The sequence below is a fragment of the Apis cerana genome, linkage group LG11, assembly GCF_029169275.1.
Source record: "Apis cerana isolate GH-2021 linkage group LG11, AcerK_1.0, whole genome shotgun sequence".
NCBI lineage: Eukaryota > Metazoa > Arthropoda > Insecta > Hymenoptera > Apidae > Apis > Apis cerana.
In genome coordinates, this window is record NC_083862.1 from 13,870,993 (window position 1) to 13,895,731 (window position 24,739).

Here is a 24,739-nt window from a genome sequence, read left to right on the forward strand (position 1 = left end):
TAAAAATAAAATTAAATAATTAATTAATAAAATATAAGAGTATTGAATAAGATTACTTCATATTAAAAAAAAAATATTTTTATCATATAGTTTTATTCAGTACAGATAGTTTTTTTTTGAAATAACACAATATATTACAATTTAATTATAATATTTTAAAATTTATATATTAGATAGTTAATTGATAATATTCGGGACGTAGTTTAAGATTAAGAGCAGCAGGAGCAACAGTACTGAGCCAACTGACTAACTTATTTTTACTAAAATAAAAAAATTAATTTATTGATTTCGATTTCATATTAATTTACAAAATAAATATTTTTATTTATTTATATATTTTACCTTTTGCTGGTTATTTGTAGAAGTTCATGAGACATACAAGGATGCAAATATAAAAAAGGTGTACCTAATATAGGATGTATTGCTTGAGATAAATCCTTGTATTTTAATTCTCTATCACAAACAAAGGATTGTGCTTCTTCCATTGATATTGAATTAATACCCGGAAAATCTGTAGAAATTAATTATATATAAACATAATAAATTATATATTTGTGTAAAAAAAGAATCATGAAAAATTATTTATAAAAAAATAAAAATAGTATTTGAAAGTTATCGATTAGATCATAAATAATTTTAGCAAATAAATTCATTTGAAAATACAAAATACTGAAAAATGCATGTATTGCCGCAAAACAGATTTCCTTTGTTTCTCGTATTTCTCTCCTTCAGTTACTCTGATCTCTTTGCCGACTTCTTAGCCTAGTTCGAGATACGCTACAATCGAAGGAACAATCAGCATTATGTCGCCTGACATTTTCAACAGGCTGTACATAGATTAAGGTCTAGTGGTGATCAGAGGACGATTGTAATAGACATTTCATATTTTGTTGAATAGATTTTATAAAATTAACGACATTCACGAAATATTATTAAAAATGAATCGCAAAATGTTAATCTCTTTCTCTTTCTAGAATCTTTTTAAGATTTTTATATGATTCAAATGAATAGGATGCATTCACCTGATTTCCATCCATTAAAATAAAGCACTGGAACGCTATAACTCATCGACCATAGTACATGATGTTCCGTAATTAATGGTTTCTCGATGGGACAAGTGGCTTCGAATGGATCTTCTTTTTTCAACATAAAATTGAGATCGTTATTTTCCAATGCCGTATAATTATTTGAATTATTGTAAATGTATTGTTTCTGTCGCCGAACAACGTATACTTCACCTGGTATATTCTATAAATTATGTATAAATATTCGTAATTTTAAAAAAATTCTTTATATCCACTATATTTTTTGAAGATTTCAAAAATTAAAAAATAACAGCCACCTTATTACCTCGAAGATCCCATCCATCAGAGATATAATTCGACATTTGTACGAATTTTTCAGCATCTCCGAGAAATTCGTCCCATGTGATTGTACCTGGACCATCCATTATTCTCAGATCACTCCTAAACATTCATATCTCTTATAATAAATGAAATCCATCGACGTACAATTCACATAATAAAAAAATAAAAAATTTAATTAAAATATTTTAATACCATACATCATTATAGATATTCTTATGTATTACATACACATGTATGTAATACATTACATACATAAATTATTTTATATACAAAATATAACTATGTATATGTATATATATTAGATATTTATATATTAATAAAAGATAAAGGTAAAAAATAAATAAAAATTTTTAATTTTGTGAAAAACAAAAATTATTCAATAGAAATGTTAAAATTACATTTCGTTTTAAAACTCTCTCTCTCTCTATATATATATATATATTATAATTACTATCTCAAAATAAAAATCTCAAACTAATTCAGTACATAAGACGAATAAAAATGTTTCATTATTACTTTCATTTTTTCTTGAAAAAAAACATTTTGAAATAAAAATATATGAAATGAATAAACTTGTAAACCTTTTTTTTATAAAAGTCAATAATATGTTAATTTCATGATAAAGTTGAGAAAGGGGAAGCTGTACACCCAAAGGAATGGCCTGTCTCTTTTCTGTCCGACCCCTCGACGCTCAGTCAATTGTCGGCTATTTTGCATCGGCAATGTTCGAGAATATTCGGTTATGTTCGGTTATTCCCGCTATAGTTACATGCGCCGATAGCGTGTATACTCTCGCTTGCACTATATATATATATATATAGTACCTACATGCAACGATCGGCATCCAATAGCACATAGAGTTGCAACCAGGAATGTAAAAATAATAGGTGCAATATCTTATCTATTTTTATATTACTAATTTATGCAAAATATTTTTGACAAACAATACATATTTTTTTTATAAAAATATTTTATAGTTATTTTATATTAATGACTCAAAAAAAAATCTTTTAATTTTAAAATAGATATATTTGTTTTTTAACACTATTAAAAAATATTGCATGGAAAATTTTAGTTTTAAATATATCAAATTAACATAAGATATAAAAAAAGAAACTAATTAAAATAATAATAAAATTAGTAAAACTACAATTTATTAATTTAACTAAAAGAAAATGAGAAAATATAAAATCTAAAGTAATAAAATAGATTAATAGGACCTAATTTATGTACGGTCCTGATGTGAAAAGCAAAGGTGCGTGCGCAGCTTTTATGACCCACAGACAAGACAAAGACGAATAGTTAGAATAAGAACGAAGGAGATGGCAGTGCTTTCAGTATTATGTATTTGTGTATGAGAACTGCGCGCATATCGTGTATGAAACACTCCAAACTTGTGCGTGTTTATATAAAAATAAGTTCACTTGTATCTAATACATGTGTGTAAAAGTGACACTGTGCTTCGTTCTCGTTCACTACCGGATAGGTAGGTGTGATAGAACAAGAAAAAAAGAATAAAATAGAAACAATTGTCTATACAGAACGTGTGTTAAGTCGTAGACGTACGCATCAAAAGTTGTGGAATCGACGTGTCGTTAAAGTGAACTTGACGAGGTGAAATGCGAGTGTATCTGTTTGTCTGGCCGCAGCACTGGTACGACGTGTTCGTGACGTGTGACTGATAGAAAATACAGTAATGTCCGCTTAACTGTTGTACGCTTGGATCTATATCACGGACAGTTATTTGGGATGGTAGGTGTTCTAAGAATTGTCAATTATTGTCTCTTTTGAATTTTTTTGATTCTTTAGAAAGCAAAATTTCAATAATTATTATATGATATATTATATATTATATTTATATATATATTTATATTTATTCATATAATTTAAATTTATTAAAATATAAATATAAGTATGAAAATATGATACAAAATTTATTGAAAAATATTTTAAAAGTTTAATTAACGTAACAAACTATAAAGTGAACGATATAAAAATTTTATTTTTCTTATTTTGATTAAGAATCTTATTATAAGATAACGCTGATCACGAATCAAAGATAATACTAATATTGGCTTCGTAAAGTAATTTGAAAATTAGTAGAAAAAATCAACAGTTAAGTAATAATTAAGTGGACATTATTGTAATTCTTCATTTTGATTATTTTCTTTCTTTTTTTTTTTTTTTTGTTTAAAACAAGTGTGTATTTTTCTGATATTTTTTTAAAAAATTGAAAATTTTTACGGTTACATTTAATTTTTTTTGTGTACACTGCATGTTATTTTAGATATACTTTAAATATTTAAAAAATGTATAAAGTAATAATGAAATAATACTGGGTTCCATTTTTTAACTTTACTTCTTTTATACAAGTGCGCTTCTTTCTACGGCCTCGATGTTAACAATCACCGCTCTACTTAGAGAGTACACTCACACATATCGGCGATACCTCGCCCTCTGCCGGCATTAAATTGTAATATTCTCTCAAGTTCTTCCTTTTCCCCGTCGAGCGGAACTAACGACGGTGTCGGACATTACTATCTGTGGAACGAAACTGTGGTTCTGTTTACACTGGAAAAATTGACAGTCTTCGAGGATGTACGCGAAGGGGAAGGGGTCCACGGTACCCTCTGATTCTCAAGCAAGAGAAAAGTACGTATTATTTTGTATAATAATATATATATTTTTATGTTGAAAAAGATAGAACTTGTTAAAGAAAAAATTTGCCGATTGATCGACCAGTGACTCCATTTTTTTTTCTTTATACCAAGCGTGCGTATAGGTATTAGTTAGTACGAAAGAGAATTGAATTTGTCAAATAATTTTAATTTATCGATTATAATATTCATGAACTTTATATTCATGAATTCTATTATGAAAATAAAAAAATTATACCTAATATAAATTAAAATAGAAATATTTAATAAAATATTTCCATAAAATTTCTTATAATTTATAAAGAAGTTAAAACTATAATTGATTTAATTTTAATTTTAAAGAATAGATGTAAAATTTTGATTTTATAAAATTACTTTATATAAGACTTCATAAATCGTATTGTTTACCTGTTTAGTCTTGTTTATCTTTTATTTTCTCGTAAATTTGATTGAACTATATGCTATGACTCACTAGAGTTACTTGTCTGGCAAAGCATTGGACGCCATGTTTTTATCGTTTGCAACCAAGATGTATATAATTTATGTAAAATTAATATAATAACACTTTGCAAAATTGAATTGTTTTGTTTATATAATAATATAGAAAATAAGATTTTTTTATATTAATAATTTAACTTTTTTTTTTTTTTTTTTTTTTTTGATCGAAGTATTATATTCCTTGAATACGAAATTAAATTTATTATACTTAAAAAATTTATTATACTTCATTTATTAAATATAATAATAAATATTAAAACTTCTTTTTTAAATATATATATATTTGTATGTATATATTTCATTAAAATATTATAACATTATTGCAATATACATAAATATTTTATTTAAAAATTTTTAAATATATATAAATTTTTTGTATTTTTATAAATTTTATAATTCAATTCAAATATTTAAAAAAATAAAATATTTATTATTTTATATCATTTTTTTAAAATACAAAATAAAATTTAAATTTAATTTTATATTTATTTGAGAATTATTTATGATATTTCAGGTTAGCCTTATATGTGTATGAGTATTTATTGCACGTTGGAGCACAGAAAGCAGCACAGACATTTTTATCAGAGGTAATCATTTAAAATTACTTTTAAAATTCAATGACACAATGAAAAATTATTATGTATTGTTGCTATACTTATTTATATTTTATTTTATTATATAGATACGATGGGAAAAAAATATTACTCTTGGAGAACCACCTGGATTTTTACATTCTTGGTGGTGGTAAGCATTATATAATGTTTTATATTTTATTAAAATAATTATTATAATAAAATAATCTTCTATATAAAAATATTAATTTCCTTCAGAAAGTTATAATTTGAATTAATAAATGAATAATCAATTTAATATATTTTAGTGTATTCTGGGATCTGTATTCAGCAGCACCAGAGCGACGGGATTCCTGTGAACATAGCAGTGAAGCCAAAGCATTTCATGATTATGTTAGTATAGTTTTGTAATTTAATAAAATTATACATTTATTATAAATATTTAAAAATTTACAATAAATTCTTTTTTTATCATCAGGGTTTTGTAAACAGTGGTTATGGTGTTAATGGCATTGCTCATGTGAGTTATATTAATATTCATATTTATTATATATTATTTAATTTTAGTGTTTATTTATTAGTATTTTAACATGATTTAATTTCATATATTTCCAATTAATTTTAAAATTTAATAGTATATAAATAATAAATATTATTATTAGAATTTGCATGTAGAGATAATATTAAGTTGATATTCTTAATTATGAATTAAATATTTGACTTGTAGATGATTATTAAATGATTATTAAATGATTACAGAATGCTGGTCCAGCACCTTCTCCTATAGGACAAATGCCTCCCAATGATGGAATGCCTGGTGGTCCAATGCCTCCTGCTTTCTTTCCAGTAAGTTTGTTTTATAAATTTATAATATTAAACAATTTTATTTTATTTAATTTCATTTCAAATAAATAATTTATATTTGAAAATTTAAAAAGTATTTAACTTATTTATGTTCATTTGCATACGTTCATTTTATATATGTTCATTTATGTATGTGTGTTTATTTATACATATTTGTTAATGAACTATTATGTCTATGTTTTTCTTAAATATGTGAGCAAAAAGATTTATATAAGTATCTATTTTTAATAACAGACATTATCATTTATTAGCTACATTTACTTATTAAAAAAAAATTTATTAATGAACTTTCAATTTTTTTCATTATGATGTACATACATAATTAATGAATTATTGTTAAACATGCCTTTTATCTATTATTATGTGTGCGTATACACGTACATATATATATATATATATTAAGAAGAGGAGAAATAAAAAAAAATAAAAAAAATTTTATCATACATATAATTTATATATATATATAATAATATAATTTAAGAGATAAATTATAAAAAAATTATTAAACAATTCATTTTCTAATTTTAAAAACAAAAATATATATATTAGTATATATACATATATCATATATAGTTTATATACTAATATAGTTTTTTATAATTTTTATTAAAGAAATTAGATATATTAACTGTATATAAACACATCACAAGTATTTATATGTATATACATAAATATATATAAATATCTGTTACCATTGTTATGCCTAGTTTCAATTTTCATGCATTATAATTATACACTTGATTCAAAGCTTTTAATATTTTCTTTATATATAAGAAATGAAAAACTTTTGAAAAGTTATAAATTGTTATTAATTTATATTGATTATTATATATACTATATTTAATTTAAATAGTCTTTAATTAAATCATTAATAAACATAATAAATAATTAACATATGCAATAATAATATATAATATAGAAACATATAATACATAATATATAATTACAATTTAATATAAGATCACAAGTAAAGTTATATAAAATTATTTAAATAATTTGTATACATAACATATTGTATACATAATATATTACTTATATGAAATCTCTTATGCTTTATTCAATTCATGTATAATCAAATATTATTAATACTGTTAATGTTTTTACGTATAATACTTGTATGTAACTTCATTCGTCTAATTCCTATAAATGTACACAATGTCATTGAAACATACATTAGTTTTGAAACAAGTGTACATTTGGATAAAATTCTCATACCATGCTTGTCTATACTGTATCTATGTACTTATTTTCTCTCTGCTATGTATCTAACACTTGTATGTGCGTTCCTCTACCATTTTCACTTTCTGATCTCCTCTCTGCATAAAGCAGATTTCAAAAATATATCAGAAAAAATTTTGTATAAATATTAGAAAATAGTTTTAGTTCTAATAATTTTATTAGTAAGTTATAATTAATAGTGTTATACCTTTTGCTGACTTCAATTTTGTACAAGAAATTTACAAATGTTTTAAAATAATATATTATTAAAAATATATTTTGAAATATATATAAATATAAATATATATATATATTTTTATATATATATAAATATATATATAAAATATATTTATTTTTTTATTTTTTAAATTATTATTTATAATATTTTTATTTTACTTTAATTTTAAAATTTGAGTTCAATAAATGGAAGCTTGTATTTATTTTTAGAATAATAGCTCAATATATAATTATATCTCCAAGCAATATTTTTTTTTTTTTTTTTTGGAATTTTTATTATTATTATATTTATATAACACATTGTTAAGTATTATATATGAATGTCAGCTAAGGTCACATTTCTTAGGATTTCTAATATATTTAAAATAAAAGCCTGCTTAGATAGTAGTCTAGCAATCAATAAAAGCGGTCTACGAATTTAAACGACCGTATAAATTTATATTTATCAATATATATATATCAATATATGTATATACATATACATATATATCATAAAAGGAATATATCTAGGAATTAAAAATATTATATTTTTAAAATAAATAAATATAATCATTTTACGAGAAAAATATATTCTCGTTGACCGCTTATAATTTTATTTACAATAAGTAGGTAAAAAAAAATTCTAGTCATGCATTCATTGCTTGTTTGAACATTTATTATCTATTAAGTCATCATTTTAAGGTATCAAAATATAAGTTCAGATAGAAATAACATAATTTCACTTTGAAACATTTGTATGTATTCTCAAGTAAAAACTATTTTTTTATTTCTTATTTTCTTATTAAAAATTTAATTTCAAAGTGAAGTCTCTATGCATTCAGTGCTAGATTTTATTTCGCGTACAAAGTCGTAATTACGAAATAGTATTAATATGGATGAATTTATGTCAAAAACAATATTTATCATTATATTATATTTTCGTAATTATAACTTCTAGATTTTTAAGATGCTGACCAATATAGTATTAACACAATCATACCCAAGCCTTCTAGTCTAGCTGTTGCCTGGATCGCAGTGTTGCTACATGTCTGTCGTTTGCGTTGCTTGTTGCAGAACAACTCGACAATGCGACCATCTCCGCCCACACACCCCTCATCACAGCCATCCCCCCAGCACCCCCAGCCACCCCCGCCCCCACACTCGCAGATGATGTCCACTCAGGTAAGCCTCATTTGACACATACACTATCACTCATGGAGAATCATTCAATCCACTCTCATTACACCATATCATCATGTACCTATGACTGTTTGCTCGAAATTGCTTCTTTTCCTACCAAAATTATTTCTATTGTACAATTTTCAACCTATCATTCTTTTAAATATAGTACTATATAGAATACACAAATAGGATTTATAAAAGTGGACACATATATTATTCAAAGCACAAATTTTCTAAATTTTTTTGCATAATAAATATATTAAATATATTAAATTGAAGTAACATTATATTTTTTAAATATAAAAAAGAAAATAAAATATTTTGAATAAGGATAACAACAAAAATTTTAAGGTAAGAAAAAAGAATTTCTTAACATTGTATTATATAAAATATATTAAATTATCATTTCTGTTTTTGATGAGCTTATTTTAAGATAAATGCACATTATAATTTTGGTTTGTTTTGTTTTTTGTTATAACCCTTTATTGTTTGTAATCCTATTTGCACATTAATATAACACATATTTATAAAGTGCATTATGATGAGTTTCCATCAAAATGCATTTGTTATATGGCCTATTATGTGATCACTGCTTGTTGTGGCTGTCTGGTGTGTCAGTTTTGTGATATAAAATAGTTGTAATATATTTTGAAATTTTATTTATATAATTTTATTAGATTTACTTAATGTATGAATTTCTGACTTGTTACAGTTTATGGGTCCTCGATATCCTGCTGGACCAAGACCTGGTGTACGTATGCCACAAATGGGAAATGATTTTAATGGGGTAAGTACAATTATATTTTATTAATATAATTATTAAATTAAATTAAATTTAAATTCAAAATAATTATTAATATATTGCTATTTTTATTTAGCCTCCTGGACAACCAATGATGCCAAATAGTATGGATCCAACAAGGCAAGGTAAGGGCTCAATTATATGCTAGATTCATTGATTTTTTTTCTGGCATTGATAATAATTGCGAGAGGAGAATGGCATAGACGCATGCATACCAAAAACCACACAGCAATAAATAAATCAGTAATTATTAAAAGTGGATTGGATTGCTGTGATGTGGAGTGGATTGGTTTTTGAATTGTCTAGTTACATGCAGTGGTATAGTTTTCAAATCAAATTATTGTAATTAGAATATATTTATTTACGATTCTGTGTAATAAAATAAATGTATAAATTTAATATATTAACATTAATTAATTAAATTAAACATTTTAATAATAATTAAAGTTAATCATTTATAATAAAATTTTTTATAATTATAATTATTTAAAAAACTTTTTATTTCAAAAGTAAATATATTTTTTTTATTTATTATTTATTTTCTCATTTATAAAATACGAAATATAAAATATCATATGTATATATATATAAATCATATAATATAATAATATAATAATAATATCATATATAAATAATGTAATTCTATAATCATACAAATAATTTTCATTAAAAATAAAATTTAATACATATATAATACATATATATACATACATATATAAATTATTAATAAAAATTTAAAATTAAAAAAGTAAATTTAAAAATCTTTATATAAAATGAAATATATCAGAATATTTTATAACAATATATTTTCATAATCTATTTTTCCTTAATTTTATTCACTATGCGACCGCAAAGTAACTAGACCTTACCGCCATCAACCTGACCTTACCTACCTGCCGTACTAATATGTGCTCTTGTGTTCCTCAGGCGAAGCTGGAGAATTTGTAGGGTGGCAAGGTAGGAAGCAACCCAGCAACCAAATCACACTCACATGACTTAGTCAAGCCTAACTTTTATTTTTTCTCCTGCTCGTTTTAAAGTTTCTGTTCTCACTGTTTACAAATAATTGCACTAGCTTTGTTTCTTTGTGCAATATATGCTCATCCAATCTTGCATCCAATATATCAATTTAACATATTAAAAATATGTTTAACTTTGCTATGAGAACAGTTTTTATAAAAGATATTCAGATTATATAAATTTTATATATATAAAATTAACATAAATATACATATTTACGGTTTTAAAAGCACAAAGACATAGATATTTTAACATATAACATAATTTTTCACTATACATAATGTAATAATCTTGTGGCTAACAAAATATTTTTTGTCGTCATTATAAATCATTGTTGCATAAATTTAACATGTACTAAGAATTGTAATATAATAACTTACTTTCATTTAAAATTATAGATTCATTATAAATTTTTTAAGAAAAAAAATTTTATATAGCTTAAAAATATCATTTTTTGATTTATAAGCACATTATTAATTATAAAATAATTTTATAGTATTAAATAATTTTTTTATATTTTAATTTTTTACATAAATATTGCTGTGATATTATATATCATTTGAATGATTGTCTTGTTTGTCATATATTTAATATATATTGCACTGTTTTATCTTTTCGTTGTTAAATTTTTAAAAGCTCAAATGTTTAAAAATTATTCAAAAGTAATGCTGTTCTTTATCCTTTGCATGAGCTTTGTTATTTTATTAATTTGTGTAGATGCAAATTATCAATTTAGCATGCCATCCACTCGCTTTACTATTACATACGACTTCGGCAAAGCATGATTCAAATTTTTTAATTATAAAAAAAGAAGACGAAAGAATAAAAAAAATAAAAATTATTTTTATCATATTAAAATATTTTCATTTACATGATTTGCCGTTAGTCTAAAAAATCACAATTAGCATTTAGTATTAACATAAAACTAGAACAGTATTAATATTTGTGTCTTTAAAAAAATGCATTAAAAATTGTTTTTATTACTAGCTCCTCCAGGAATGAATCCCATGAATCCAAGAATGAATCCTCCACGAGGACCAGGAATGGGTCCAATGGGACCAGGAAGTTACGGACCTGGAATGAGAGGACCACCTCCTAATAGTAGTTTAGGTCCTGGAGGCCCTGGAGGTCCTGGTATGCCACCAATGAGTATGGCTGGACCAGGTGGTAGACAACAGTGGCAACCTAATACATCTACGGTATGATATTATTAGTTAATATTAAAAAAGTTTGTTTATGTTTTTTCTTAATTTTTTGAAATTATGAAATATAATTTTTTTTTATTACAGCCAATGAATTATTCATCATCATCTCCGGGTAATTATGGAGGACCACCTGGTTCAACAGGCCCTCCTGGTCCAGGTACACCAATTATGCCCAGTCCACAAGATAGTAGTAATAGCGGTGGTGAAAATATGTACACCATGATGAAACCTGTACCTGGAGGAAATATGCCCGGAGTAAGTAATTTTTATATCATTTTGATTTGTTGTGAAATAAGTTTTATTATAAATATCTTACTCATTTTTTATATATTTATCTATTTATAATGAAATATATAAAAATATAATAATATATTTGTTTTATCAGGATTTTCCAATGAGTGGTGGACCAGAAGGTGGTCCAATGGGTCCTATGGGTCCAAATACAATGGGTCCTGTTCTAAATGGCGATGGCCTTGATGGAATGAAAAACAGTCCAGCTAATGGTGGTCCTGGGACACCACGAGAAGATAGTGGAAGTGGAATGGGTGACTATAATCTGGGTGGTTTTGGAGGTCCTGGAGAAAATGTAAGTATTAGGAAACGTTTTTCGTAACGACTCTTTATGACAGTCACTCGACGTGTTAGTATGGACTAATATGTTATCATTTATATAACATATTTATTTTGCATAATTTAATTTATATAAATTGTTAAATTATAATAAATAATTTAGTGAAATAATAATAAATAATAATAAATTAAAATTAATTAAAAACAATATTGATTCAATATTGAGATTTTTAATTTTACATATAAGTCCATATTATAACTGATTTTTCTCCTAATTATTCAGCAATTAACAGATTCAGATGCTTTGATCAATGCGTCAATTAGTTAATTATTCTCTTAAAATAATTTGGGTCTTATTATATTTAGAGGGTTTATCCTAAAGCTTATTCCAATCATCTGGTAAATGCTTAATCTAAAAAAAATATCAACATTTGACAAAAATTCGAAGCCCTTATTTAATCATTTAGGCTTTTTGGGATATTTAATTTATATTACCTTGCATCTAATGTTTACAAGTGTTTGGCTCAGATTGTGTCTAACTATTATCATACTAACAGTATGCCTAATGATGAAAACATAAAATGGGTATAAAAATCATGAAGCATTTAAAAAATTTATTTCTTTATAAAAATTATAAATAAATTATATTAATTTATTTATGAATAAAATTAAAAGGTATAAAATTAATGCCTTCTACAATAAAATGTTTCAAGAAATTTTTTACCCATTTTATACCTACAGAAGAATATGAATCAACTTTCATACAATAATATAAAAGATATTCCATAAGGTGTATCGTATATAGTAACAAAGATTTTCAAATCAAAATGATTTTTAATTTATATAATTTATAACATTTGTATATTAAATGAATATAATTTTAAGATTTCATTTTAATCGTAAAATATAATAACAGATATAAATTTAATTTTCATAAGAAATTACATAATTTATTGATATTGATTTGATTAAATATATATGTAGTATTCTTCATATAATTTTAATGAAAAAAATAAGAAAATTCATAAATATAATTTATGTACATAAGTAGTAATATATTTTCATAGTGACTATATAAAAAGTCGCATAATGTTATTAGCATGATGTATTTACATATATAGTCGTAATAATTTCCAAAATGAAATTTCGTCTTATAATCCATATAGTTAAATATTTTTAATTATTTCAAATTTAAAATTCTTTTATCTATATGATCGTGTTTTTTTCAAGTATGATACGCCTTACGGGAAATCGCATAATGTACAATCGTATAATACAAAATAATCGATTTATTTAACGAACGCGTACAAGCGGTATTCTTTTTTAATCTTACGTTATTATTTCGGATTGTGTGAGTAGGATTCTGAATTAAAAGAATAATCAGTAATCTCGCACGTGCGCCTTCTGTATTCCCGACAGTTTTTTTAAAAAATCAAGTCACCTTGGATCCAGCCCCGAGTTCGTAGATGCCGTAGATTTCCCGGTTAATCACGCAATGTGGAAAAGGATCATACACAAACCCTGAGTTTTATGTGCACGTGCAATCACGTGGTACGCGGTTCGTAACGGTTTCGTCAATGGCTCAAGCACGATTATTCATTCGTGGCAAGATAGAGAACGAAAAGAAAACGAAAAGGAAAAAATATACATTCGTGTCGACGCATTTCGATTTGCGTCCGTTAATTAATCGCTCCTAATTAGTTAGGTTAGCATTTAAGTGCTCATTACGCTATTATTACGAAACTATATTTGAATCATTTATAACATGCGCGCGCGCAAAATATACTATATGAATATTTAAAAGTATATATATATTATATATATATATATGCTTTTCTTGCTAAATACTCACAAGGTTGCAGACTAAAATTTTATTATTCTTTTTCTCTATATTTTTTTTATATTTTATTTTATTTTATTTTTTATTTTAAATAAGATTATTTCTATACACTCTATTATCGACAAGACGATATCTTTTTTATCGACTCGTGTCAACCTCAACATTTATTTATATTTATTTGAACATTAGCTTGTAAGTAAAGGTGCCTGAAAAACACGAACTACTGTGATTATCAATCGCATAATTGTTAATCGATTTCTATATAATTCTTTTTTCTATTTTATTTTTCTTCTTTATAATAATTATTATTATTTTTTTTTTAATTCTTTAATTCTTTTTATCTATTATCTTTTTTTCATTTTTAATTGCACCGCTAGCTCATCGCTAGCTGACTGGCTTATTTTTCATCCCATTATAGAGTTAGGATTCGAATCAGTATTAAGTTAAAAAATAATATATACTATATTGAGTTCGTAACAGGTAAGGTGTGATAATCTTTGAAAAAAAAAAAGGAATTTTGCAAATTTTTATTCAATAATGTTTATAATTTTTAATCAAATTACAAATTTTAATTGATCAAATAATTTCGAAATTAAATTTCAAAACTAAATTTCGTTTAAGTATGAATTTTATTTATTTAAATATTTTCTCAAATTTTGAATGAATTATAAAAACTCTGTAATGAGGTGATTAAATTAGCCGAAATCAGATCGAGTCCCTCCACTGTTTGCTCAGAATTCACTTTATCGATAGAAAAGCAAGTTTGCGCACCATCTATTCGCAGCCATTAACATCGCAATACTTCGCACAAGTATATATAACTAATTAAAATTAACGGATCATTTCCGCTAGTGCCTTGTTTAAAAAAAATATATAAGTAATCATCATATATTTGAATGCAAAATACCGATATCTTGAATATAATAATGCATAGAAATCTAGTCATGCAATTTTATGATCAAATATGTTTTAAAAATGATGGTTTTTGATTATCGATTTAGATTCAAATATACTTTAACTTTGCGCTGTATATTTTTTTTTTCTACTATTCGTTTCAGTTATAATATTTCTTAAACATCAAATATTTAATGATTCAGATAATTACAAATTAGTTCCTACTAAGAATTAATTCAAATGATATCGAAAATTTTATTAATAATAAATTCTTTATTTTTTTTTTTTTAATGAAAACTAATGTACAGCTATATCGAATATTCTATTTGAACATTATGCTGCATCGGCGAGTATTGCGAAGAAAATGGTGTTGCGATTAACTTAATAAAAGTACTTGGGCAAAAACGTATAAAGAAAAATGTTATATATATAACGTATGCGTAGCAATAAACGATATATATATAACGTAATTATTTTTGTATGGAATAAGAGTCATAGACGGTGTAAGTACTGAACCTACGTGAATGAGTGTGACAAAGATACAAGGAAAGAGAAAGAAATATACGGGCCGATAATGGAGAAAAATACATATATCGTGCGAACCTCCCGGAATCCATCCGTCCGTAATGGTTATAGGTCAGTACCGGACTATGTTGTGCTGCTGTTAGTTGTGTTTAAATTAACTTAAATTATAACAAAAAAGGTATTGATCGAATTATGTAAAACAATATAAAAGAAGAGAGAAAGAGAGAGCGAGAGAGAGGGAGAGAGAGGGAGGGAGAGAGAGAGCGCCAATTGCAAGTGCATGCTCTGAGAGCATCGGCAAGATCGACTATGTTCTCGAGGACGATTAAATAGTTTTTTTTTCTACATATTATTATTGTGACTTCTCGAGAAAGTTTAATTTTTATTAGCATTATATATTACATCTAACCATTATATTCTTATTATTACTTTTAGTTTTATGTATATTTTCTCTTTTATATATACATACATATATATATACATACACACACACATACACACACATATATATATATATATATATATATACATACATATATATATATATATATGTATATAATTAGAAATACGTATTTTTAATATTTATGATATTATATTTTAAGAAAGAAAATGTGACGATAAGAAATAATATCGATAATAAGAATGAGATATATATACTTACGAGATATACTTTGTTTTTTCAATAACATGAAATTATGTAGTTATACTCAATGAAGACTTTTAAAGTTCTTATGACATGAAACAGTCGGTAAACACTAGTCGTATTACATGCTTATGCATATTATTTTTTGCAATTTATTTTGTCGAATTTAAAGTCAAAAGAATCGAAAAGTTAGGACTTATAGTGAAGAAGACTGTTTTATTTTAGCTTCCGATATTTTATAAAAATATCGTCGTTGAGATATGACTGCTGCTTGCCGTTGTTCCGGGGTATTCACCGTGCCAATGATGTGCGTACTTTTAATTGGGGAAAAAGGAAGCACACACACATATACATATATACAACGAAAGATAGCCGCTTGTAAACTTTAATACACGTCTAATTGGTGCGAATTTTTCGGTGTATGAAGAAATGTTCATTTAGTCTGTTCATAGAGACGAAAAAGTTGATGATAGTACGCGGTCAAGATTCGAAGTTCGTAACGACGAAGTAAGCCAAAATAAAATAAACGTGGAATTGTTAACGATGATAAGAACAGTAGTAGTCTTTTCGTTTGTTTGTAACACGACTTGTCGTCGTGCGCTATTTAAAAAGTTTCGAGATATTTCGATAGAGCGTGCTTCGATCGAATATGTGCATATGTATAATATATGAATATATACATATATATATATATATGACGCGAAGCGCATCATGATAATACTTTTCAAAGAATCGTCGATTTACTTTTAATACAGCCCCACGTTGTAAGCCACATAAATGAATGGCAATGAACATTACATTTATTAATATATGCCTAAAGCAGGGGAGATCGAGACAATAAATGTAAACCTGTTACACTGAGAATACTGCGTTTTTCTTTTTTATTTGCGTTCAAATCCGCAGGGTGCTGGCTACTAGAATATTTATATATGACTATCTGTTTTCATATACACTTTATTTTTCTTTTTTTCTTACGCGATCAATTGATTTAAATCTTTGTCTGAGATATATTGGTAATCACATGTCACTTGTGTTTCACATTGCATTATACCGATCGAACGAATATTTTTCGCTTGATCGCTTGTTATCCTGATGTCTTCACATTAGTTCAACTCACAGCAACTCTAAGCTATTCATTCTATACAATTTAGTTGTTACACGTTTCTTTTATCTCTTTTTTTTTTTTTTCCAATCATAATCTGTGCGGTATTTGTTCTAACATACACGATCAAAAAACGTTAACATTCGTTGCTTTCACAGCAAATATATGTGCAATTGAAATATCTGTTTTAACGTTGCTTCAACATGATCTACATACGTTATACAAGTTGCCACTAATATTAACATTGACAACACTTGCTTAAGTAATTAGAAACAATAAACTCAGAAACTAACATGGAGCACATATATATATATATATATATTGTATATTTATATAAATCACGATTTCGTTGCAATTTCGATCAATTTCTTCTTCAGATATCTAATATGAAACGAAATATAGCAAAAGAATGCTTGTATATTGTGGAACACAATGTTTGTGATATACTTAACAATTTTAATGAAATGACAAATATTCGATTTCTTTTTTTCTTCTTTTTCTCTGTCCGACTTTTAGTATCTTTTCATTGAACATTGAAATCGTTGTCAAGGTTAAAAAAAAAAAAAAACAGTGAAATATGATAGCTGTATATAGTACTAGCCTGTACTGACCTGTAGCACATGGATGCGTGAGCGCAAAGCGATTGGTGGATTGCGAGATCGTATCGAGAAACGATTCAAATGATTAAAAAAAAAAAAAAAAAAAAAAAAAAAAAAAAAAAAATTTTGAATAATTAGAGTGAAAAAAAAAAATTATTTTAAGAACCCGAGGAATAACACGTCGAGTTTCTTTGATACAAATTTTTCTTAATCTTTAAAGAAGAATTTTTCATTGTTGGTTTTCCCGGTGAGGTGTGCGTGAGTGGGGGGCAGGCGGCGCACACTAAATGCGCAAAATTTTTGTTATATCCATTTTTTTTTATTTATTTATTTATTTGTTTGTTTGTTTATTTTTTTTTGTTCTGCTTTTTTTTGCTCGATACGGGCTTTTTACATAACGTCCATGTGTTGTGGGTCAGAGCGCCCTGGAGATGTGGAACCACAATTCTCTCTTCTTCACTCGCGGTTTCCAACCAAATCAACCAAGTTTCTTCCTAGTTCTTTCATATATATATCCTCTCTTTAAGTTTTGCGTTTCACAAGCCCAGCCCCTTCACGACGCACCGTCACCGCGCTGCGTAATCACTTTGCGCAGCATATCAGCGTTTTTTCCCCGAGAGTTTACTTGGGATCAGCAAACTGCGATGTTTTTTTCGTCACATAAATTTTTTTTTTTTTGATAATATCTTTAGCGTTATTAAATTCAGTTTTTCCAGATACTTAAATAATGAACTTGATCGGTAAATTATATTCAATTTTTTTATATTAACAATAATCTAGAAAAAATTATCAAATATTATTATTATATCGTTATATTCATATTTTCAAAGAGTACTTAAAAAAAAAATCGAAACTTTAAATATTTTATTATATTGTAAAAAGAAAATTTTCTCAGTTCGCTGATTCAAACGCTGAAACCAATCCAAAACAAAATGGGCAAGGTATCGCCTAATGGTGAACTTGCCTAACCTCTTACGTGTAACCGGCCTGGTGTTGGTTGATTCGCAGGATCAGACTGAGTCAGCGGCCATACTCAAGATCAAGGAGAGCATGCAGGAAGAGGCGAAGAGGTTTGAAAAGGATTCAGATCATCCTGATTATTACATACAATAACTTTTCACGAGTCGTTGGGCCCTGAGACCAAACTAATGTTTTAAGAAAAACAGATCACAAAATCAATCCCCCTCTTTCTCTCTCTCTCTCTCTCTCTCTTTCTCTCCTTAAATCCGAAAATCTCCTCATTGCACTTGTATTTCTGTAATCTCATTCCTATCATTAATCCATCCTCTTTCAACATTAAAAAATATGTGCAAAGATAGAGGAAAATTTTTTTTTAAAGTGCAAGGAAAGAGAAGGTTAAGCTCCTTAAAAAAAATGCACAAGAATAATGTAGAAATTGAAGAAGTTTTTACTCCCTTGCAAAGTGATGGGGTTACGTCCCATGATTTCTTCATCCTCTTCGGGTAACGAAAAGGACATAACCATTTAAAATAAGAATTACCGAATTTTCAGAAAATACTTTTGCAAAATTTTTCGTAATTTTGCGTTGACGTACATTCTTAGAAATGGTATATACGATTATCTCGAATCATCGTCGATCGGTGATATTTGCTTTGCAAATGGACTCGAAATGTTTCCTTCGAGTGACATCTAGTATCGCTTAAAGGAAATAATTAAGATTTTAATATGTAGAAAAATATGTTGTAGTTAAAAAAAAAATTGTGCATAAATTTGATATGATATATATATATATATAAATTACGTTTCAATTTTTATTTCAAATTTGTAATCAAATATTTTTAATTTTAAGTAATTAATCATTTATTATTATTATTATTATTATTATTATTATTATTATTATTATTATTAATTAATCATTTAAAATATTGAGAATTTGATATTATATTGAAGAATTCGCGCGAATGCTCATTATTGTCATACGTACATGCTAAGTTGTCATATTTCTTTTCACCATTGAACGATAATTATCCTTGTATACTCTTATATAACCTCTCGTCTTCTACTCTCTTAGAAATCTTGATTTTCTTTTCTAAAATAAAAGACAAAATAGTAATAAAACAATGCTTTCTTGTTTGCACTAAATTAGAAGAAAATTTTATATTATTTTTATACACTTTGAAATATAATTTAAATAATATATATAATGTTTTTGTAAATGAGAGTAGCAGTCGTATTTCTTCCTTTTCTGTCTACCTTCTTTTGTGAACTATTCGATTTTAAATATTTTCATAGATCATATACTTGTGTAACGTTTCTGTATCGGTTCTCTCGGTCGTCCTTTAATCGTGCACGGCGAATAGTTTCAAATATGTGTAAAATTAATAAAAAAAAAAAGTAATAATAATAACTGTGATAAGATGATAAAAATATACTTCCAATACGGTAAATTTATTATTTTAAGAAAAGAGCAATAATCAATTATAATACACAGATTCAATGTACACTCGAAAGAACATCGCTTTTGTGCATGTATACGTATTACTTAGTATATATACATGTATTTTCAAGAGAAACAATTTTATTAAACAAAACAAAACATGCTCTATTGATTCCAAATAATGTTAATAAAAATATCGATTTTATTATGTATCGACGAAATGAGATTTTCGATGTTTCCATTAAAACGATCGAAACTTTTCGCATGCGCCCTTCATGAAATAATTATCGAAACGAGATCGATCGATTTGTAAATAATTTCAGTATTATATTTTAAAAATAAAATTTATTATTTCGAAACTGAATCTTTCTTCTTTTTTCTTTGAAAATTTCAACATCATGTGCTTTGAAGGAATCAAGGAATGTATGTATATTGAAAATATTTATATATATTTTCACAGAGGCATAAATTTTTTTCAACACGAATATTTCGATCGCACGAAATCGATCGGTCTTGCGCAAGATTGTACGTCAGCGCAGTGATTTGCGAGCATTGGTAATATAATAGCTGTACTTGTCATTGTGGCATCATTCTACAGTCAATCTGTCGGCTATTCCTTCCGAGAAAAAAGCATCAATATCTTCCATGAAGTTATGATACATATACCCGAGAAGATCCACGAGAACGCAACGCCTACATATGTGCTTTTTTCTGTCAATACAAAGAATGCGATTTTAAAGGGGTCCCGATAGATGCCGGTGTTAGAGTGGTCAATGGTATCGATATTATCGTGTGGGACAAGACAAAGAAAAAGTGGGTTCTTAATTTATTTACAAGAGGGAGTAAGGAACGAGGTATATTACGTATATCAATCGTTCAATGTTGTGTATAGTGCATAGTGGAAAACATACGAGAACACGTGATATCACATCGAATAATAAAAAAGTAAATCAAAATAATATTGCATGATTCGATCGATCGATAACGTTGTTCACTTCAGTACATTTGCGTTTAAAAAGGACTTCACGGGCATTGTTAATATTCAAAGACGTTGCAATCTCGATTGTGTTGTATACAGTGGATCAGTTTTTATTTAACTAGAGAAGCGCACAGTACTGAAAGGCTGCAATAAAATTATTTCAAAAAGAAATCGGACACTTGGTTACTAGGGAATTCGCGAGAGTTCACTTTTATTATTATTTGTGTCCGAAGGAAGGGAACCTGACGAAAACGGTTCTTAAGAACATATTATTATATCTCCCCCTAGGATTTAATCCGTTGTGGTGGGAATCCGGCCAGTGTGCGTTGATAGTACACATTAAACGAATTTTCATTCGAGACGATCGTCATTTATCGATTAAAGATAAAAAGACAAGTTTATGCATAACTGCCAGTGTTAAAAGAATCTTATTCTCTTTTTATTCCTGTACATTCGATTTCTTTATTTTAAATTTTTTCAATATTTCACAATAACGTCAAATTGAATTGAAACAGGTATATCATTTGATATAAAGGAGTTCATTTTTTGGTCGCGTGCAGTTGGTATCAAGTATGTGTTTTTTAGGAAGCAGTACACGCGGATATGGATCTGCGTTAAAGCGACTAATTACACAACAGATAAATATGAATGTAACTAAATAACAAGTTGAAACAAGATTATTACCTTGTTGTTTGAAATCTGATTCTTGTCTGATGAAATAATTCTGATCGTTGTAGAATCACGATAAAATGCGAACATACCTCGTCCAAAAGATAATGAAAATTCATTAATCTATATAAGTTTTACATTTATTTTTCTGATTAGTGCCTCGGATCTGGGAATGGCGGCGTGTATATACACTCTTGTGTATACTATTTCGGCGCAATTAAATGTAAATGTATAAGTTGTATAAAATATTGAGTGCAATTCGGATTAAAAATAACCTATACAGTAGAATACGGTATTCCTGCTAATTATGTGAAACGTCAAAAAAAATGTTAACGTCCATTTTTTATCGTTAAGAAATTTTTAAATTCAGGTAAATTATGTTTATTATATATCTTGATGAAAAAATTTCAGAATAATGTTTTTCGGAATAATTAAACAATTAATGATGAGATATCGTAATGTCTTTACCCGAATTTAAAGATTGATAGAAGCGTTCAAATTTAAATATTTAGATTATATTAAGAAGGTTTCACGTTTATTTACAATGTATATTTAATTTTTTTGTAGGAATCATGTGTTCGCGAAAACTTATACATTCTTTGATTTTTTTTTTTTTTTTTTTTTTTGTTTGAACTTCAAAGTGATTTCATCCAACAAAATGGTAACATTTTTTTATTAAGTAGATAAGTATTTCGATTAAAGAATGTAAAAAGAATGTAGAAGGAATATTGCGTTAAGAATAGACCAAAAACTTTTAGACGAAAGCAGTACATAGTTTGTATTTGATCGTCTTTAGCGCATAATTGATTGTAAACAGATTACGAATTTAATCGATATACTGAGGATAAGGATAAGATATTTGTATATTGTTTAAAACATATAGAGTTTAACTCTTGTGATTAGAGAGGAAGTATGAAGAAAAAAAAAGGGAATGGTATCTCATGTACCTCATATTGTGCGTTATATGATTTCGTATAAGATAATTAGAAATTCGTAAAAAAATATTAGATTGGCAGGAAAACAGTGGTCGAGAAATTTTTAAATTGATATATCGAAACGAAAAAAAAAAAATGGAGAATATCCTAGTCGTGATAAAAAAAGATTGATCGTGTGTAAATTATAAAATCGATCAATAGTAAGAAAAAATTAGGATATGAACAGAAATGAATAAGCCGCCATTATCCCCACTCCCCTTAATGAATATTGCATTAAGAAATAAAAGCTTAAATTTTGTTCTATAATTATTTACCTATATGACGATTGTAACACTGACACAGGTTGTACATCTTGCGGCTGACCTCAAGTATTCTTTAAATTCACGCATAATTATCGACATAATTATAGATACCTATTATGAATAGCATTCAAGTAGTAAGTAATACCAATAAAATAATGGAATAAATGTCTATCCTACTAAATTCTTGTTGAAATTATTTTTTATATCATAAATACCTTCCGCTTTTATTAGGTAAAATTATTATTCATGTATTACGAAGAAAATGTCATCGCTCAGATATTATAACTCGATTCAAGATTCAAGAATGTTTGTCATTTCGTTATGTCTTATATTCATGGGTAAGTTATTTGTTTATATTTAATTATTACATTTAATTATATTTTTATGATATAAAATATACAATTAAAGAATATCGTATATTAATTTACAATCATTTTTAAGAAAATAAATATCTATTTACTTAATATTGTAATTGCACATAATTAAAATAAAATACGAAAAAAGGTAAGATATATAATTAAAAAATAATAGTAAATAATAGTAAAATTTATTTACGATTAAAATTTTATAAAAAATATTTTTTTAGATTACCAGTTAATTATGTATTCCTTTCTGGAACTCATATAAATATTAGATCATTGTTGGTCATTTTTTAAAACATATCAAAAATATTATTTGTACTATATACATATATCACGAATCAATGACCTGCAATGCTTCAACGGTAAATCTGACGTTCACTAATATCATAAGATCATATCATTTAAATTTATAACATTCAACATAATTTTAATTTTTTTTTAATATTTGTAATTTTTTCAAATATATATTCTATATATCTATAAAGTGAATATCATTAAGAACTAATCTAAATGTCTCGTAAAAAAATTCATTTTTTAATTTATTTTATTGCTAAATTTAAATAATTTAGACTTAATTTAGAGATCGAAGAGAATAATTATTTTATATTTAACATTTAGTTAAATATAATAAATATAATTATAATTTTTCACGATTATAATGGATTAATCTAACAAAAAATGAAGAATATAGTTCATGCGCATAGCTCTAATGTGTAGATCGATAGGTTGTCGTTCCACATTCTTCTTTGTACTTACCATGGATGCTCAATGAGTTGATGACCTTGACCAACTACTACGAAGACGTACATTTCCGGAAATGTCCTGATCTCACTTCAAATCTTTCTCCGACATGATAGATTGTGTACAATCTTTTTCACAAAGGAAAGTTGATGAAAATATTCTCAGTTAAAAGAAAAGTAAAATAAAATTTTATTGTGAAATTAATAAATAAAAAATTTATAATTTCATTAGAAATATAAATATATTGATAAATAACAGAAAAAATAATAATATTAAAAAGATATGAAAATTGAAATGTAAATATATAATATTGTTTAAAAATATTCAATTTTAAAAAAAAATCTGTTTAAAGATTACAACTTTTCTAGAAATAATAATTATCTTACGGAAATAGACGATTCGTTGATTTAAATAAAAGGATATACCACATTGTTTCTGTCTTCTTCTCATATAATCACTTCCCGCTATCTTTCTTTAGTATGGAATTCGTTCCGAATGCGCATGTGCACAAGATTAATGCGGCGCGCCAAATATTGATATTTATTGTTATATCTTTAAAATTTTATCCTTATTTTATAT

General features: G+C 26.1%; 2 protein-coding genes across 16 annotated transcripts; one reads left to right on the forward strand and one right to left on the reverse strand.

Moving 5' to 3' along the window:
* Positions 1–76: 76 nt before the first annotated feature.
* On the reverse strand, positions 77–4,552 carry LOC107995821 (ubiquitin-like-conjugating enzyme ATG10). Of its 8 annotated transcripts, none has more exons than XM_017053521.3 (5): positions 4,433–4,552; positions 1,343–1,466; positions 1,023–1,248; positions 343–511; positions 77–260 (listed from the first exon to the last, which is right to left on the reverse strand). In XM_017053521.3, exons 2-5 carry the CDS (start codon positions 1,448–1,450, stop codon positions 170–172), a joined length of 594 nt encoding a protein of 197 aa, XP_016909010.1. In that variant the 5' UTR covers positions 1,451–1,466; positions 4,433–4,552; the 3' UTR covers positions 77–169. The 8 variants fall into 8 exon arrangements, with proteins under 8 accessions (XP_016909010.1, XP_016909014.1, XP_016909016.1 ...); XM_017053525.3 differs by having other exon boundaries at positions 1,351–1,466; positions 4,433–4,546; XM_017053527.2 differs by lacking the exon at positions 4,433–4,552 and adding an exon at positions 3,727–3,849 and having other exon boundaries at positions 1,351–1,466.
* LOC107995818 (single-stranded DNA-binding protein 3) lies at positions 3,879–23,238 on the forward strand. 8 transcript variants are annotated; one of them, XM_017053511.3, is made up of 14 exons: positions 3,879–4,019; positions 5,037–5,109; positions 5,205–5,266; positions 5,403–5,487; positions 5,573–5,614; positions 5,854–5,940; positions 8,467–8,574; positions 9,287–9,361; positions 9,453–9,501; positions 10,304–10,333; positions 11,384–11,595; positions 11,686–11,856; positions 11,987–12,187; positions 18,783–23,238. In XM_017053511.3, exons 1-14 carry the CDS (start codon positions 3,964–3,966, stop codon positions 18,885–18,887), a joined length of 1,356 nt encoding a protein of 451 aa, XP_016909000.1. In that variant the 5' UTR covers positions 3,879–3,963; the 3' UTR covers positions 18,888–23,238. The 8 variants fall into 8 exon arrangements, with proteins under 8 accessions (XP_016909000.1, XP_016909002.1, XP_016909001.1 ...); XM_017053513.3 differs by lacking the exon at positions 18,783–23,238 and adding an exon at positions 13,591–16,937; XM_017053512.3 differs by lacking the exon at positions 10,304–10,333.
* Positions 23,239–24,739: the final 1,501 nt, after the last annotated feature.